The sequence below is a fragment of the Natrix helvetica genome (genome assembly GCF_964273705.1).
Source record: "Natrix helvetica genome assembly, chromosome: 1".
Lineage (NCBI taxonomy): Eukaryota > Metazoa > Chordata > Lepidosauria > Squamata > Natricidae > Natrix > Natrix helvetica.
In genome coordinates, this window is record NC_138548.1 from 347305895 (window position 1) to 347325326 (window position 19432).

Below are 19432 nucleotides of genomic sequence, written 5' to 3' on the forward strand. Positions count from 1 at the left end.
GGAACTGGGTATGTTTAGCTTAAGAGAAAGAAGGACTAGGGGAGACATGATAGCAGTGTTCCAATATCTCAGGGGTTGCCACAAAGAAGAGGGAGTCAAACTATTCTCCAAGGCACCTGAGGGTAGAACAAGAAGCAATGGGTGGAAACTAATCAAGGAGAGAAGCAACTTAGAACTAAAGGAGAAATTTCCTGACAGTTAGAACAATTAATCAGTGGAACAGAAGTTGCCTCCAGAAGTTGTGAATGCCCCAACACTGGAAGTCTTTAAGAAGATGTTGAATAGCCATTTGTCTGAAACGATATAGGGTTTCCTGCCTAGGCAGGGGGTTGGACTAGAAGACCTCCAAGGTCCCTTCCAACTCTACTATTGTATTGTATTGTATTGTATTGTAACAGAAGCCAAATAAGCCAAAAGCTTTTCCAAATGACTCTGGGGGAGTTATATTTTATAAAAGTTATACGAGTAGTCCTTGACTTATAACAGTTCCTTTGGCGGCTGTTTGAAGATATTGCAGCCCTGTAAAAAGTGACATACGACCGTTTTTCACACTTCTGACTGTTGCAGCATCTCCATGGTGACATGATCAAAATCCAGACCTTTGGCAACTGACGGTTGCAGTGTCCCAGGCAGAGGTGGGTTCCTACTGGTTCGGCCCAATTCAGCCGAACTGGTAGTGGTATGGTGGCCTGGGTCGCTGGAACCGGCAGTGACCTAGGCCTGCCACGCCTCCGAACCGGTTCCCTGGTCAGTGCTGTCATCTTGTTTATAAGTTCTGCGCATGTGCAGAACAATTTTAATTGAAACATGCACGCAAATCGCACGCAGAAGCGAACTGGCAGTAAAGCCGGCCAGAACCCACCCTGGTCTGTGGGTCATGTGAGATCGCTTTTTGCGACCTTCTGGCAATACAATACAATACAATAGTAGAGTTGGAAGGGACCTTGGAGGTCTTCTAGTCCAATCCCCTGCCTAGGCAGGAAACCCTATACCATTTCAGACAAATGGCTATCCAACATCTTCTTAAAGACTTCCAGTGTTGGGGCATTCACAACTTCTGGAGGCATTTTCTGTTCCACTGATTAATTGTTCTAACTGTCAGGAAGTTTCTCCTCAGTTCTAAGTTGCCTCTCTCCTTGATTAGTTTCCACCCATTGCTTCTTGTCCTGCCCTCAGGTGCCTTGGAGAATAGTTTGACTCCCTCTTCTTTGTGGCAACCCCTGAGATATTGGAAGAATTCTATCATGTCTCCCCTAATCCTTCTTTCTCTTAAGCTAAACATACCCAGTTCCTGCAACCGTTCTTCATATGTTTTAGTCTCTAGTCCCCTAATCATCTTTGTTGCTCTTCTCTGCACTCTTTCTAGAGTCTCCACATCTTTTTTACATCGTGGTGACCAGAACTGAATGCAGTATTCCAAGTGTGGCCTTACCAAGGCATTATAAAGTGGTATTAACACTTCATGTGATCTTGATTCTATCCCTCTGTTTATGCAGCCTAGAACTGTGTTGGCTTTTTTGGCAGCTGCTGCACACTGCTGGCTCATATTTAAATGGTTGTCCACTAGGACTCCAAGATCCCTTTCACAGTTACTACTACTGAGCAAGGTACCACCTATACTGTACCTGTGCATTCCATTTTTGTTGCCTAAATGTAGAACCTTACTCTTTTCACCATTGAATTTCATTTTATTAGATAGTGCCCAATGTTCAAGTTTGTCAAGATTCTTCTGTATCTTAAGCCTATCTTCTGGAGTGTTGGCTATTCCTGCCAGTTTGGTGTCATCTGCAAATTTGATGAGTTCCCCAAGCAAAGTCAATGGGGTAACCATATTCACTTAACAACTGTGCCACTAACTTAACTGCCATTGATTCACTAACAAGTGTGGCAAGAAAGGTCGTAAAACGGGGCAAAATTCGTTTAACCAATGTCTCCCTGAGCAACAGAAATTTGGGGCTCAATTGAGCCTCAAATTGTAAGTCGAGGACTACCTGCGTTCTTAAGTTTATTTATTTATTTATTCAATTTCCATAGCCACTCGTCTCAGTCAATGATTCAGTGGCTTGGAATTCAAATGCTCTATTACAGCTTTTTAAAACAATAAAAACAATAGACATGTCCAAAATAAATATATATAGATGCTTGGCCAGTTAGCAAAATAGCCATGAAAGGGGCTCTTCATCACATTCAGTGTCCCGGACATGGGAACTTAACCAGGTTTTTAGGGCCTCACAAAAGTCTGATAATGTTTGGGGCCATTTTAATCTCCTTTTGCGCCTCAGCATCCATTCCTCCATTTTTTCCCCCAATTTTTTTTATTGTTTTAATTAAACAGAAACACACACACACACACACACACACACAAATCATCCTTCATTACATCTTGTAGAAAGCATGTCAATTGGTTACAAATTTTTGTTCAGATTTTGTTATTAAGATGTAATCTTTCTTGGGTCTGATGAGAGGAGATGTGATATAAATAGTAAATAATTTTTAGCTAAGTATAACAGGAATAAGGAAATGCTAATGAATAATGTTTAACGATTTCTATATGTGTTGGCACTGGTAAAAGCAATTATTAATTGATCCTTTCTTAGAATATGTTATAAAAGGGTAACTATGGGAGGTTTATTGGAATAGTTAATGTATGCCAGTAGGTGGTTGTGTCTTTAAATACAAATAATTCCAGATAAAAGCACGTTTAAATAATTCTAGTTAAATGAGAATGGTGGTACATTGATAGTAAAATACATAAAGATTTTTGATTTAAAATGTACAATTCAATATGAAGGAAGTATAAATAATGATTGTGGTAGTAACGCATGAAATCTATTTGTAACCAATCTATTCCTCCATTTTGAAGGGCAAGGCTCAGCTTTAAGCTTCTGCTGTGCTCAGTCATTCTCTGTTCCTTTCTATGGTTGAAATCCGAAGTTGCTTCTCTTCACCAAAGAGAAGACAACATGGTGGGGTGACCTTCAATGGCTGAAGGAGCAAGGAAGGACTGCACAACTGACTGTACGATGACAATACAGAAACTAGGACCTCGGCTCACAGCAATTCTCTTTCTTCTATAGGTTCAGATAAATGTATCCAATATGGACCATCCCTTGGACTGCCTTGGGCATCTCCTGTGGATGCTGATATTGGTTCATTTGCCACTGCAAGAAGTCCACGGGTTTTTCCCCAATATCTGGTCTCGGACCATGGGCTTCACCTGGGGATCCATCACCCACCAGGACATGACTGAAGATGCAATTCTGAATATCACTCTTCGCCTCTTTTTGGAGATACCTCACCCTACCAAGGGGAATCGCATCCAAGAAGAGGACTTTAAGGTGAGAGAAAACTGGACGTGGATACCTGAAAGGAACGTGAGGTGGAAGGAGCAGAGATATCTGCAGGAAAGTGGGAGAGGTTACAGGCGGGGTGGACAATTAATTGTCCCAAGGGACCACATGAGGAGTTTTACTGTTGAGGAGGGCTGAACCAACAGAGCTGTGAAGATGCGTTGAGACCCACACATGGACATGTGTAAATTGAAAAAAAATAGCGGTCATCTTCAAAATGAAAGCAATGCAGTTGTATTACATGCATAGTGTTCCCTTATTTACACTTGTTTTCTGATTTCCAATTGACCTCATGGCGGCAGGACAGGGACAGCCAATGTGCTGGATGTGGCCAGGAGGCCATTAATTGCCCAAATCTGAGTTATAGCAACTCAGTTCCTCAATGACATTCAAATCAAATAACTTTATTGCGACCTTTAATCAGCAGAAAGAAAAAAGAGAAGATGATAGATAGATAGATAGATAGATAGATAGATAGATAGATAGATAGATAGATAGATAGATGACAGATAGATAGATGATAGATAGATAGATAGATAGATGATAGATAGATAGATGATAGATAGATAGATAGATAGATAGATAGATAGATAGATAGATAGATAGATAGATAGATAGATAGATAGATAGATAGATGATAGATGATAGATAGATGGATGATAGAGATAGAGATATTTTATTTATACGTTTTTAGTAAACATTAAAAAAATCAATGTCTACATGAAGTGAGTACAATTGTCTGAGTACAATTAATTTTGAGAAATAATCATAATAGTGATCATATTCATAACATCAATAATCACATAATAATATCTGCTTATCCATTTCAATATGCCTTCCTTATATAATTAATCATTCTCTTAAGCTTTTAAAATTCTAACTTGTGTTTCTGTTAGTTAGCCATTGATAAAACGCATCCCATGTTAAAAAATATTCTGTTTCTTCCTTCTCTTTAATTTTAAGTGTGAATCTATCCAGAAGAAAATAGTTTTTGAATACCCAGAACATTCAGTAATAAATAATGAGGAATGATGTACTTAAAAAAATGCTTAAAAGCATCGTTCTTATCAGTTGAAACTAACCTAAACTCTAGAATTATAGAGCCTCTAACAAACCTGAGGAAGGTACAATACAACAGCTGGCATAATAAAAAAAAATTACCAATGGGTAATGCTGAGACAGAGCCATTTCCTGCTCAAACAAGTTCATTTGCTTTTAATTAGTCTTTGTCTAATTTTGTATGCCAGATTACCTGGTAATCTTATATGTTATTTTGGAATTAATATCAGAAAGTAAGAATTGCTTGTAGCTCAAATGACATTGTACAAAGCCCTCCTTTATTTACCTGAGTTGCAATGCCACCAAGGGGGGGGGGGGGGAATCTTGCTCAGACACCCCCAAATTGCATCTTGTTCATTGCTTATCAGCAAACCTACCCTCCCCCCCAAAAATCAGTCAGTCTAGCCAGCTTACTTGTTTTTTTACTGTCAATTACCGTAATTGTCAATTCCCAGTTGAGGTCAGTTCCTTTATTGTTGCAGGTGACAGAGGTTGCTAGTGCTGTTACTGATGTTTTCAATTACGCAACCAACCCAATTTTATGACCTATTCTGCAACAGTCATTCAGTGAATGGGGCAGTCATTAAGTGAACATGGCAGTTGTTAAGCAAAGCCATTGTCTGTAATGAGTAACTTTCGCCAGAAACTGGAAGTAGTTTTGCCAGTTTCTAGCAAAACATGTCGTAAATCACGGTCATATGACCACAGAATGCCACAAATGGCCATAAATGAGATCACATGACCATGAGGGCGCAGGGTCAGAACTTTGAATCTGGACCATAAGATTTTGGAGGGTTGTTGGAACCTTGAGTGGTCGCTAATCAAAGCAGTCATTGAGCGAGGACTACCTGCCGAATAAAAAACTTTGAAGAATTGGAAGAGAAGTGGCATTTACAGGAAGAAACCTTTAACCTTAGACTGTCAACTGTTGACCTCACCCCATTCCTAAGAGGTCTTCAAGGGGCCTCCATAAGCACACCAGTGTGCCTACCGTCCCTGTCCTAATATTCCCTTGTATTCGTATTTATTTCATGTATTCATAATCATTGTTTGTTTGTTTTTGTTTGTTTTTATTGGATTTATATGCCGCCCTTGTCCCAAAGGACGCAGGGCGGCGTACAACATTAAAAAAACACACATCCGGAAAAGTTAAAAAGAAATATATATCCAAAAAAACAATTCGAATTTGTATAACAATACATTTAAAAAATGAGTTAAAATTAACAGGCCAGGCCGGCTTGCTGGAAAAGCCAACTTTTTAGGGCGCGTCGGAAGGACCGGAGGTCAGGGATTATGCAAAGGTCCGGGGGCAGCTCATTCCAGAGGGAAGGGGCTCCCACAGAGAAGGCTCTCCCCCTGGGGGTCACCAGCCGACACTGTCTGGCCGACGGCACCCTGAGGAGGCCAACTCTGTGGGATCGTACTGGACGGTGGGAGGCTACTGGTGGCAGTGTGCTGATACTTATATCTGTTATCTAATTCATGCTTGATGAAATAATAAATAAATAAATGAATATCAATAAGAAGCAAGGCTGGAAGTGGAATTCTGGGAATTGAAGTCCACACCTCTTAAAGTTGCCACGGTTGAGAAAGAACTGGCCTTCAAATTCTGTCCCTCTATCCATAATATATACATATTTCAGTTGAGACCTATCCTTTCATTTCCCTTCAACACACTCTTCCTTTTCTACATTATGGGGGACAAATGGATGGACTTATCTAACATATTGTTTGGCTTTACTTCTGATTCCACCTCAACAGGACAAGACCCTATTGGCTGATGACCTCTTTGCCGCTTTCTATGGTCCTGAGGTGTCGGCCAAGCGTTTCCGTGGAGCCATTGCAGAAGTGGCCAACGCCAATGCCGCCATGGACTTTGGGAATACGACCCGGGATGACCCCATTTTCCACTTCGATTCGGAGCTCATTCACTCTGCCAATAGCTGGCTGTTGCACATTCGCAAAGAGATCCTTCAAGCTGTGCATTCTGAGCAATATGGCATTGCCCGAAAAAAGCTGGGACAGCTGCTCCATTCCTTGCAGGTATCTACCAAAATGTACCAAATTCGAAATTAGCAGGGAAGAGGGCAGCCTTCTTGGTGGTAGCCCCAGTTCTACAGATGTAATGGTCAGTGGGAATATGCTTAATATCAGGGTTCCAAGTAATAGATCCATAGAAAGCAAAACTCTGAGGCAGACGAATTGCTCAAAGAATAGCTTTATTGGAGATATCATGTTGGCACAAATCTGGTGAAAACCGACTCTGAAGGTTTCTGTCGTTTTCATCTAATTAAAAGAGAAAGTTTTCTCTCAACCCCAAACAATCAGCCACGTGGTCCAATCAAGGCGCCGTCTGGTTGCCTGGTGACATCACTCCTTCCTCTGGCCAGGTGTGAGAATGTCCTTGGTTCCCAAGAGAAAGTCTTTTGTTTTGGCTACAAACCCCAGCTAACTCTAATCTCTCCTCCCTATCCCTCAGCTCCAGTGTGGCAACATTGAAGCTCCAAGATGGCTCCGGTCAGGTCAGCTTCAGGGTTGACACTTGAGAGATGGGAGAAGGAAGAGGTGCAGATAAGATAAGAGATATCTCGATCCACAGAAGGAAGTAGGATATGGAAAATATCTCAGAAGGGACACTCCCTGGTTTCTTGGACTGTAAAAGTGATTATAGTCATAAGTCATAACAGTCGTAAAACCATACAGGTTAAATACAGTTAGTCCTTATTTAACGAACTGAGTTGGGACCAGCAACTCAGTGGTTAAGCAATGTGGGCACTAAGTGAAACAGCATCTGTGCTTATGATCTTACTTTCTTATGCTTTACAGACCTACAAAGATCATAAATGATAAATGCTGGTTTCATTTTAAAAAAAGGCAATTGGGGAACCAAGATTCGCTTAACAATCATGCGTTTTGCTTAACGACTGTGGTGGAAAATGATCACAAAATCATCTCTGGTGACATATTGACTCCACTTGCTGAGGCATGTCTGTAAACTTTATGCCAGCTACCCCAGTCCTGAATAAGGGATGAAATATCCAGAGAGACGAGAATTAACAGTTGCGCCTGGGGGTATAACCAATTACCCCCCTCAACTAACTCCCTTATACCGTATTTTTCGGAGTATAAGACGCACTGGAGTATAAGACGCACTGGAGTATAAGATGCACCAGGTTTTTGAGACCACATCAACCTATGACCCAAATTCCAGTTCTAACTGTGGTCGTAAGGTAAAGGATTACCTGTACGTGTTAAGAAATGAAGCTAGCGAGGTTAGATAGAACAATCTCTGGCCAGAAAGAGAACCGTGGCCATCAGGAAAATGACCAAGGATCTGTTGATTTTGAAAGGCAATGGGAAAAGAGCCTAGAATTTAAAGCTGGATCATTAGACCTATATAAGGAATTTGATTTCTACTCCCACCAATGGATAAATCTGTGACTCTGCAGCTTCTTTCTTATCCAATGAATAGACTAAACTTGATGAGGCATGTCTGTAAACTTTATGCCAATTACCCCAGTCCTGAAAAAGGGATGAAATATCCAGAGAGACGAGAATTAACAGTTGCGCCTGGAGGTATAACCAATTACACCCCTCAACTAACTCCCTTATACCGTATTTTTCAGAGTATAAGACCACTGGAGTATAAGATGCACCAGGTTTTTGAAGAGGCAATTTAAAAAAAAGGTTTTGCACTGCAGACCTCGCAAAAATGGCCCGTTTTTCATGAAAACAGGCCCGTTTTTTCTCAAAAAAAGGGCATGCATAGCATTTAGGAGGCTTATAGAGTGCTCCTGGGGGCTGGGGGGGGGGCAAAAACGGCCAGTTTTTCCCTCATTTTTGCCCTCCCCAGACCCCAGGAGCACTCTGGAAGCCTCCTAAAAGCTATGCATGGCCATTTTTGCAAAGCGGGCGGTGTTTCAGGGGGCCAAAAATTCTGTATTCATTGTATAAGACATACCCAGATTCTCAGCCTCTTTTTAAAGGGAAAAATGTGCGTCTTATACTCTGAAAAATACAGTATTGTCCATTATGAATCAATGCACCCTCATCTTTCTGCTTTTTCAAATAGTCTTTAACTTTGCTGTTCTGCAAAAACTACAGATAGTCCTTGACTTGCAGCCATTCATTTAGTGACTGTTGAAAGTTACAACGGCACTGAAAAAAGTAATTTAGGACTGGTCCACAGACAACTGTTGCAACATCCCCAAAGTCATGTGATTAAAATTTGAGCCCTTGGCAACTAACTGGCATGCATTTGTAATATTTGCAGCATCTCAGGTTCCTGTGTTCATTCCCAGATGGCTTCCGACACGCAATGTCAATGGGGGAAATCAAATTTGTTATAGACATATGATTCATTTAACAATGGCAGTGATTTGCTTATCAACCAAAAATTGTAAAATCTGGCCTTACTCGCTTAGTAACTGCCTAGAAGAGCGGATGGAAATTATGGCTCCATTTGCAGTTGTAAGTTAGGGACGGCCTGTACTGAAATCACACCAAAAAAGAGCAAGAAGCTCTACCTAAATTTGCTAATTTTTAAGTCAAAATGGAGGATAGCAATCCATAATGTAACAAAATCAAAATACAGCAGCTGTTCACCCTCTTTCTCTCCGGCCAGGATTTCTACAGCCACAGTAACTGGGTAGAACTGGGATATGAAGGAATACTCCTTGACTTGGTTCAGCCGGGACACCAAATTCAGTCTGTCGCTGAAGGTATGGATTCGGTACAATTTTTCTGGGTTTGCCTCCACGTGAGATATAGTATTATTAGTGGGTATCAGGCCCTGATTTACTCTCAGAGAAGTCTGTTCCCAGCCTGCTGAGAATTTATTGATTTAGCCTGTTGACTTATTTATTTGGTTTATTTATATAGCAGCCCATCCCAAAGAATAGAATAGAATAGAATAGAATAGAATAGAATAGAATAGAATAGAATAGAATAGAATAGCAGAGTTGAAAGGGACCTTGGAGGACTTCCAGTCCAACCCCCTGCTCAGACAGGAAACCCTACACCACTTCAGACAAATAGTTATCCAACATCTTCTTAAAGACTTCCAGTGTTGGATGATTCAGGATGGTGAACAATATTTAAAATAAAAGTTAAAACGATTAGAATCCCAGCTACAGAAATTGAAATACAAAGCTGCCGAGAGAAATACAAATAATCCTGGATTTAAAAGCATTCAAATTAGCAATCGTTTGATGTTAACAATTGCACAGAGAATTAATTGGTTCAGCCTGTTTATTTATTTATTTGGTCAATTTATATAGCTGCCCATATCAATAAACGATTTGGGGTTGTGAACAATATTTAAAATAAAAATTAGAATGCCAGCTATAAAAATTGAAATAGATAGCAGCCGAGAGAAATACAGGTAATCCTTGATTTACAATCCTTGATTTAGTGACCGATTGAAGTTAACAATGGCACTGAAAAAAAATGGACTTACAAACAATCCTCACACTTAACACTGTCCAGCATCCCCAAGGTCACGTGATCAAATGGATGGAAACTAATCAAGGAGAGAAGCAACCTAGAACTAAGGAGAAATTTCCTGACAGTTAGATCAATTAACCAGTGAAACAACTTGGCTCCAGAAGTTGGGAATGCTCCAACACTGGAAGTCTTTAAGAACATATTGGACAACCATTTGTCTGAAATGGTAAATGGTTTCTTGCCTGAGCAGGGGGTTGGACTAGAAGACCTCCAGGGTCTCTTCCAATTCTGTTATTCTATATTCCAAAATTCAAGTGCTTTTCAACCAGCATGAATTGAAATAGAAATAGAAAAAGGACTGGACTGGACTGGACTGGACTGGACTAGAATAGAATAGAATAGAATAGAATAGAATAGAATAGAATAGAATAACAGAGTTGGAAGGGACCTTGGAGGTCTTCTAGTCCAACCCGCTGCTCAGGTAGGAAATCCTACATCATTTCAGACAAATGGTTCAGACAAATGGTTATAATGGTTGTAGCATCCTGGGATCACGTGATCACCATCAACGTTATTCTAAGTCTAACCATTTGCGACCTTCTGACAAGCAGGTCAATGGGGAAAGCTGGATTCACTTAACAACTACATGCTTCACTTAACAACTGCAATAATTCGCTTAACCAATATGGCAAAAAAAGGTTGTGAAATTGAGCATGGGGAAAGTCTCAGCACAAAGAGGCCTGGTGACACAGTAATTAAAGTGCAGTTTTGCAAGCAAACTATGCCCACAGCCTGGAGTTCGATCCTGACACGAGGCTCAAGGTTAACTCAGAACAATTAATCAGTGGAACAACTTGCCCCCAGAAGTTGTGAATGCTCCAGCACTGGAAGTGTTTAAGAAGATGTTGGATAACTATTTGTCTGAAGAGGTGTAGGGTTTCCTGCCTAAGGAGGGGTTAGACTAGAAGACCTCCAAGGTCCCTTCCAACTCTGTTATTCTATTCAGCCTCCCATCCTTCCATGGTTGGTACACTGAGGACCCAGGTTTTTGGGGGGTGGGAGGGGGGGGCAATATGCAAATAATGCTTCTACATTGTAAACCACCCAGAAAGTGCTGTAAAGACCTATGGAGCGGTATGTATGTCTAAAATGCTATTGCTATTGCAAGATTATGCCAAGTCAAAGAGAGGGAAAAGTGGAACCTGCATTCATCAGTCCATTTTGCCTGAGACCAAGGAGGGTCTCCGGACCCCCCACCCACCCCCACTGCCTTTTTTCCTACCCCCCTTTTTTAAACCTCCACAGTATTTCTCTTGTGCCTTCTCAGCTGGCCTCCGGACTTGCCAAGACTGCTCTGAATGGACCTGCAAAGGAAATCTCTTGGACAAGCTTGCTGTTCTCACCACCGGTTACTATGGCTCCCGTCCCGAAAAGCCTATTGGTATGTTTTTGTGGCCAACAGAGGCGGGGGGTGGGGGGAGGCTCTGCTTGGAAGCCAAGGAGATTCCCCCCCACCTTCCACTTTAATACTATCTGTTAGTATGGTAATGACTAGGCACACACAGGCTTAACGGTAACAACAGCTCTTTATTAAGTACAACAAGTGAGAATAATCCAGCGAAGGTTCAGTCTGACAGCAGCCCTTTTATAGGGAGCTATCAGACCCTTCGACCCATAGGATTAAGCCTTGGTGGAAACCACTGTAGTTAGAACAAGTATCTAACACTATCAAAGCCGAAAGCCTCATTTGTATTCTGCTTGCATCCTTAGAGAGTTGACGCTAAAATTTGTAAAGAGGGGGAAATGAGTTTTGGCACTGCTTCCGAAAACTTTTTTTTCTCCCAAATGTGTTTCTTTTGAGATGTTCTCTCCATCAGCTGCCTCTTTTATTTATAGTATTTTGTGTCCTCTGTGTGTGTGAGAGAGAGGGGAGGGGGAGAGGGAGGGAGGAACTGTGGAGAATTTTTGAGCCTTTTCATAGTTAATTGATGGGGAATTGAATGAATCTTTTCTGCTTCAGGATTTGTAGAGGTTTTTTTTTTTTGTCCTCTGAAGCTTGGTGTGGAGCCGTGCATATTGTTTCTCTGACAGAGGAAGAAGGAAAAAAAAAATAGAATAACGGAAGCCTCCAGCAAAAGAGCTTTCTAGATCGCTCCATAAATAAATCAGTTCCTTTATCAGTCCATCCTGGGGAAAAAATTCTCCGATCTCTTTTTTTTAATGCAAGAAAATCTCTTTTTTTTTTTTTTTTTTTGCACAAAACAGAGTGCAAAAGGTGCTCTCACATATGCACCTTTATGCAGAATTGTTAAAAAGGTTTGGGCAGGATGGATGAAATTATATAGCAGAGAATACCTGTAGCTAACAGACCCCCATAAAGATATTGTGACACAGCTCATACTAGTAGGAAGTCTAAGAGGTTTAAAAAAAATGCATATCAAAAAAAAACCCCATATAAATGGTTGAATAAGAAGCAGAGTTTTCTACAGGAATGGTATGATTCCATTATTCCATATCTGCTGAATATAACACCGCAATGGCAACCGGAAGGCCATCTGGCCAGTAAACACACAGGTCCATTCAGTTGCCCAGACTCTACCCTGCAAGGGATAATGAGGTCATTAAATGGAGATGATGACTTGACGATGATGATGATGGTATTATTCCACCCTTCTCCAAAGGGTATTATTCTACCTGTCTCCACCTTTGCAGGTGAAGATGCTAGGCTGACAGTCTTTTTCCTCCTTCCTTTCTCCTCAGGGAAGTGCAGTCATGGTGGGAGGTTTGATGAGAGCCGCCATCAAGAACCTCGAGGCGGCATCAATAAGGACAGCGCTTCCAAGTTCTTCTCACCTCACCATTACCTGCACCAGAAGGCAGCTAGGCTGGCCCAGGAGGCCTCCGTACACTTCCTGGAGAAGTTGTGGCGAGAAATAGGGGACAGGCAATTCATGAGGTAATCTGGTCTGGTCTTTTAAGGTTCTCACAGTTAACTGTCACCTATGGATATGTGGATTGGCCGTAGATAGTCCCAGGGGCATTTTTCTGAAACCTCCAACCCTTAGTCCTGAAATTAGGTATAGGGCCATTTTCTGTTGATTTTACACTCCTCTTGAGGCAGATTAGAAAGCCTATAACAGTGATGGCGAACCTATGGCACGCTTGCCACAGGTGGCACGCGGAGCCATTTGTCAGGGCACGCAAGGCGCTGCCCAGTCAGCTGGCCAGCGTGCATGCGCACGCTGGCCAGCTGAGTTCACCCTTTTTCAAAGCCATTTTTCGCCCTCCCCAGGCTCCAGAGGCTTTATAGGAGCCTGGGGAGGGAGAAAACAGCCTCCCCCGCCCCCCGCCCCCCCCCCCAGAGGCCCTCCGGAAGCTTCATGAGCTTCCCTGAAGCTTCCGGACTGCAAAAAACCGGCCCTACGGGTAAACCAGAAGTTCAGGAACGGACTTCCTGTTTGCTCGGAGGGTTGTTTTGACTGCTCCGGAGGCTTCAGGGAAGCTTCCTGAAGGTCCCTGGAGCCTTCGCAATGCTCTAAACGACCCTCCGAGCAAACTGGAAGTGACTTCCGGTTTGCTCGGAGGGTTGTTTTTTTTAGGTTCTGAGGTAAATGACGAAGAGGCTACTGAAACGGTTAACTGTTTATTAACACTAGTACAACAGAACAAGAACATACCGGGCTGACAGCTATTTATACTCACAGCTGTCAGACCGGCAACCAATAGGAGCACTAGGATTGTCCCACCACAGAGATTGCTCGGTTGGGCCAATCAGGGGTGAGCTGCTGGTCGAGCTACCAAGCGCCACCTGCTGGTGGACGCTCTCGGTACATAACACCCCTTCCCCCTTGTCCGCGCAAGCGTAGTTGCGTAAATATATGGGGCGTCTGTATACTCGCTGAGATCTTCTCAATTGAGGTGTGGCCGTCGTTGCAGGAGGAGTGTTCTTACTGCCATGACTGGGGAGTGACCTAGTAGGCCTAAGTCCTAGAGTCCCATTGAAATTTGCAGGTAAGGAGTCCGGTGAGAGCGGGGCGGTTGGAGCGCCGCCGGAGCTAGTTGGGTTGTGACGGTCGGGCCGGCAGGCGGCGTTGTCAGGGCCTGGTGTATTCTGAACTTGAACGTGCGAGCTGACTGGCGTACCTTCATCGATGTGCCGCTGCAGCTGGTCTAAATGCCACCTCCATTGTCGTCCATCGCCAAGGAGGACCCTGTAGGAACAGGGCCCTGTTAACTCTGAAATGACTCCGGGTACCCACTTCGGGTCACCTGCGAAATTTCTCGCAAACACCCCCTCCCCCACAAGGAAAGTCCTAGGGGGTGGGGAAGAAGGAAAAGAGGGGAAAGAATAGAACGGGTGCAAGCGGTCTAGGGTTGTGCGGAGTTTTCGACCCATAAGGAGTTCGGAGGGGGCCTTGCCCATGATCGGGCATGGTGTGGTGTGTTGGCAACGTAAAAAGGTAGCCACGCGGAGATGCATGGGCAAGGAGGACATGCGGGAGAGGGATTCCTTAGCGGAGCGCACAGCGCGTTCTGCCATGCCATTCCCCGCTGGGTGGAAGGGAGCTACGGGGGCGTGGCGGATGCCTAAACGTTGCAGGTACTGTTGGAATTCTTGGGAGGAAAATTGAGGCCCATTGTCCGATACTATGATGTCGGGCAGGCCGTGGGTCGTGAATAGGGTATCCAAAATGCGAATGGTGGCTGAGGAGGTGGTGGAGTGCATGGGGAAAAGTTCCACCCACTTTGACCAAGCGTCTATGACGAGGAAAAAAGGGGTGCCATCTATGGGGCCCAAAAAATCCACATGGAGGCGACTCCATGGAGCCCTAGGTTGTTCCCACTCTCGGGAAGGAGCGGCGGGAGGCGCCACGCGGACTTGTTGGCAAGGCGAACAGCGCTGCACCCAGGCATTTCATACGGACAATGCCTGGGTGGCCCTCATGGAGGCGGGTCAGCACTGCATGGTGCAGGGAGGCAGGAATGACCACCCTATGGCCCCATAGTAAGCAGCCTTGGATGGTGGACAGTTCGGTGCGGCGGCGATAAAAAGGAAGGACTTGTTGGTCTATAGGTGTAGTTGGCCAGCCGCTGCGAACAAACTGATGACCTTAGATAAGGTAGGGTCGGAGCGGGAGGACAGGGCTATGTCCGAAGCGGAGATCATCCAGGAGGCAGATTGATTCAGTGGGAGCAGGGTCAGACACCGGAAGGGGCAAGGGGCAGCGGTTCAGAGCGTCTGCATTACCCATATGGAGGCCTGGCTTGTGAGTTAGTGTGTAGGTGTAAGCAGAGATAAATTCTGCCCAACGTGACATGCGGGGTGAGAGGATGGGCGGGGTGGGGCGGTCTCCTGAGAGGATACCTAGTAGCGGCTTGTGGTCGGTCAGGATGGTAAAGGGCCGCCCATAGAGGTAATGGTGGAAGCGTTTTACTCCCGCTATTTATACTCACAGCTGTCAGACCGGCAACCAATAGGAGCACTAGGATTGTCCCGCCACAGAGATTGCTCGGTTGGGCCAATCAGGGGTGAGCTGCTGGTCGAGCTACCTAGCGCCACCTGCTGGTGGACGCTCTCGGTACATAACAGTTTTGACTGCTCCGGAGGCTTCAGGGAAGCCTCTTGAAGGTCCCTGAAGCCTCCGCAGGGCATCCGGGGTGGCGGGGGAGGCTGTTTTCACCCTCCCCAGGCTCCTATAAAGCCTCTGGAGCCTGGGGAGGGCGAAAAATGCATGCAAAAATGGGGGGGTCGCTCCTGTAGTGCACGCATGTGCACTGGGGGTGTGTGTCGCGTATTGCATTATGGGTGCGGCATGTCTGCACATGACCCCCCTGCGCTCCCCCCACTTATGGCACACGAGCCAAAAAAGGTTCCCCATCGCTGGCCTATAAGTTAATAAATTGATATGCTGACCATTTTACAATAGAGCGACTCTAAAGAAATTAAAAGACCATACCCTGTCTCTTGTAGTAAGCAGCATTGTGTAAAGCGACTGAAAAGAATTAAGGAACAGCAAGCCAAAGAAATTACAGGGACAAATGAGGAAACGAAGAAGAAGACAACATAGTTGAAACTAGTTTTCATCAGCCTCGTTTGCCATGTCTTTCCATCCTTGCCAATTATCTTTGCTTCTACTGAACACTGATTCATGCATTGCTTTTTTATTTTCTTTAAATTTGTCATCTCATTCTTTTTGAGGATTTCACCACCTCTTTCTCCATCATGTTTCTCATCTTCCTTCCTTGCAACCCGTTGGCTATTCTTTTACCTGTTTGTTCTGTCTTTTAATTCTCTATTTGCTTTCTCTATGTGACTGAACCACATCAATGTTCCTCTTTCATCCTTGCTTTTGTATGAATCCATATTATTTCATCAGTCATTCATTTTTGAGCCTTTCTCTTCTCGTTCCATTAAGCACGTTTCGTAACATTCCCCTTTCCCATCACATTCAAATTACTTTCTCCTGTCAACTTCAATTTTCATTTATGCATAACAAAGCAAGCAGAAGCGTCCTTTTTATATCCAGCCATCCCGGCTTCTTTAAACAAACATTAATTACTCACATTTTCAGTTGTCTTGACAATCATTAATTCCTTATGATAGGCCACATGCTGCCTAATACTCTGAAAAATTTCCCTGTTCATCAATTCCATGCAACTGTCAAACAAGGCTCTCTTGATCTTCAGGATATTCATTTTCAGATCTCTTCTCTTCTCTTGCACTGTACAGTTTAACAGTTGCTGTAAATCAATAGAGATAACAGTCAAGAGAGAGCATTGGCTGAACACAGCAATTACACACCAAATTACATGCATCCCATTTTAAAATGTACTTTTTATTTTTATTAAGTGTCATTACAAAACATAGAAAAATGAATGTAAACTAATAAAAAGTAGGAAAGGAAAAAGCAGAAGAAAAGAGGAAAGGAAAGGAAAGGAGAAAGAGAGAAAAGAGAGAAAAAAAGAAAGGAAGTTTTCTGACTTAGGCTTCCCTAAAAAACACGAAGCAGATTCCTGGTCACGACAAAACCTCTTTTATTAAAGGAATGTGAATTCCTCTCATTCACATTCAGCAAAGGCCTGGCAAACAGTCTTTCAAAGGTGAATTTATGATCACAGACCTTATCTAGCTTGGAAAACTGCCATGTTTTCCAAACGCAGTGCAGTACAAGGAAAGACTTGGCACAGAGTCTCTGAGACTCATGGACAGATCTTCAGACTCCTGAAATGAATGAACAAATGAACCAATGAACAAACTGTTTCCTGCAAAAGCCCACTCCCCTTTCACTCATCTATTATTTCCTGTGGGAGAGGCCATTCACTGTGGCTTTACTCCCATCGACCCTGATTTCTGAGCGGTTCTTTTCTTCTGTCAGCTCTGCGCATGTGCACACTGGGAACAGGCTCCAGCTGTTCCTCTGCCTCACTGCTGTCTAGCTCCAAAGGCAGCTGAGAACTGCCAGACAGCCATGGCCCCATCTCTGCCTCTGATGCAGAGCCCCCATCCAAACCTTCCGCAGCCTCCAGGACCGGCCCATGCTCCTCCCCAACCTCCCCACTCAGAAATTTTTTTGAAGGCCTTCTCTCTGTAAGTTTCCAGAGTTCCATACTGGTTCATTACACTAAGCCACAATTGGTTGTTTTTGCATAGCCTGGTAAGATGCAAATCTTATAATACAGACCAGAAGGACTAAGCTTATTTAACAGGCTAAGCCTACATAACATACATAACATGCTAAGCCAGCTCCAAATAAACCACATTATCTCTTAGCATCAGAGAATAATTGAAAGAATAATTTATTAAATCACAATTTGCACAATTTTGTTTGAAGGTTGCTAGATATCAGCCCAACCACAGGCCTGAGCTTTGTTGTGGACACCACTGGAAGCATGGGGGAAGAGATCAGCGCGGCTAAGTTTCAGGCACGGGAGATCATTGAACGGCGCCAAGGCACCCCTCAACAACCAGATTTTTACCTCTTGGTGCCTTTCCACGATCCCAGTAAGATTATTGACACAGTCTCTTTTTTTTTAAAGTTGAATTTCATTTTTTTTAATATATTATTGCTTGCTTGTTAACTTTGTCCCCAACTTTACAAAGTAGAACAGTAGAATACAAAGTAAAGTAGAATATAAAGTTAAAAGTGAAAGCGAGTAGAATACCAAATTAAAAGTGAAGAATACAAAATAAATAAAGTTTAAAATGGGAGACCTTGAGAAAAATAGGTAATTGCAACCTATATACAAGGTCGACAGAACTCCTGGGTATTTGACCAAAGTCTTTGCTGAATAAAAAAACATTTTTCCCAGCTGGAAGATGGATTTTGGAGATGAGGCTCTTGTTGCAAGGATTTGGGATTTCTGATCAAGCTCTGGATGTTGGCAGAACAGAAAGAGTTGCAATGTATGGCTGTGAAAGTTGGACCCTAAGGAAGGCTGAGTGCCAAAGAATGGAGGCCTTTAAGCTATGGTGCTGGAGAAGACTCCTGCGAGTCCCTTGGACTGCAAGGCGATCAAAGTGGTCAGTCCTAGGGGAGATCAACCTGAGTGCTCTTTAGAAGGCTAGATCCTGAAGATGAAACTCAAGTCCCTTTGGGGAGAGGGGGCGGTCTATAAATTAAATAAAATTAAAATTAAATTAAATTAAGTACTTTGGCCACCTAATGAGAAGGAAGGACTCACTGGAGAAGAGCCTGATGCTGGGAACGATTGAGGGCAAGAGAAGAACGGGACGACAGAGAATGAGGTGGCTGGATGGAGTCACCGAAACAGTTGGCGTGAGCTTAAATGGACTCCAGAGAACGGTAGAGGACAGGAAGGCCTGGAGGAACGTTGTCCATGGGGTCGTGATGGGTCAGACACTACTTTGCAACTAAGAACAACAAGAACAGAAAGAGGACTCTGTCCCAATGATCTAAAAACTCAGGGAAACTCATGTGAGAAAATGGGTGTGTGCGATGGTGGGGAGTTTCCCTGAAAAATTCTAATTCAGTTTTTCAGTAAAAACACTGTAACGCCACCAATGGCAATAATATTAATAGCAATAAATCATCATAAAACATCAGGATAAGTATTGCAATTCTAAAATGGTTTTCTAAAATGTCTTGGAAAATATAACAAGTTTTCACTTAGGACTGGGTAGTTGTAGGTGTGTTTTTCTGCAGAGGGCATCCAAGCAATGCTTCATATACGAAAATACTAAGAAATAATATCAAATGTTTTGAGAATTGGCCATTACTCTCCCTCCTCCCCCCTCCCTTCTTCTTTCTCTCCCTCCATCTCTCTTTCTCTCTTTCTCGCCTTCACTGCCCCCTCTCTCTTTCTTGCTTTCTCCCTCTCTCCTTTCCCTCTTCCTTTCCCTCTCTTTCGGTCCCCCTCTCTCCCTTTCCTCTCCCTCTCCCCTTCTGTCTCCCTTTCTCACCCTCTCTCTTTCTCTGTCCCTCTCTCCTTTCCCTTTTCCTCTCTCTCTCCCTTTTCTTTCCCGCTCTCCCTGTTTCTTTCTCTCTCCCTCTCTTCTTTCCCTCTTCCATTCTCCATCTCTTTCCCTCTCTCTCTTTCTCCCTCTCTTTTAAGTTTAT

The 19432-nt window shown here is 43.4% G+C and overlaps 1 protein-coding gene across 3 annotated transcripts in view; it reads left to right on the forward strand.

The window, feature by feature from the left end:
* Positions 1-19432, forward strand: part of VWA7 (von Willebrand factor A domain containing 7) — a 49029-nt gene that overhangs the window by 9664 nt on the left and 19933 nt on the right. For all 3 annotated transcript variants that reach the window (XM_081960907.1, XM_081960908.1, XM_081960909.1), the window contains exons 2-7: positions 3078-3338; positions 6171-6452; positions 9034-9130; positions 11182-11295; positions 12615-12810; positions 17687-17856. In XM_081960907.1, coding sequence (XP_081817033.1) covers positions 3078-3338; positions 6171-6452; positions 9034-9130; positions 11182-11295; positions 12615-12810; positions 17687-17856 — 1120 coding nt within the window. The remainder of the gene's footprint in view (positions 1-3077; positions 3339-6170; positions 6453-9033; positions 9131-11181; positions 11296-12614; positions 12811-17686; positions 17857-19432) is intronic.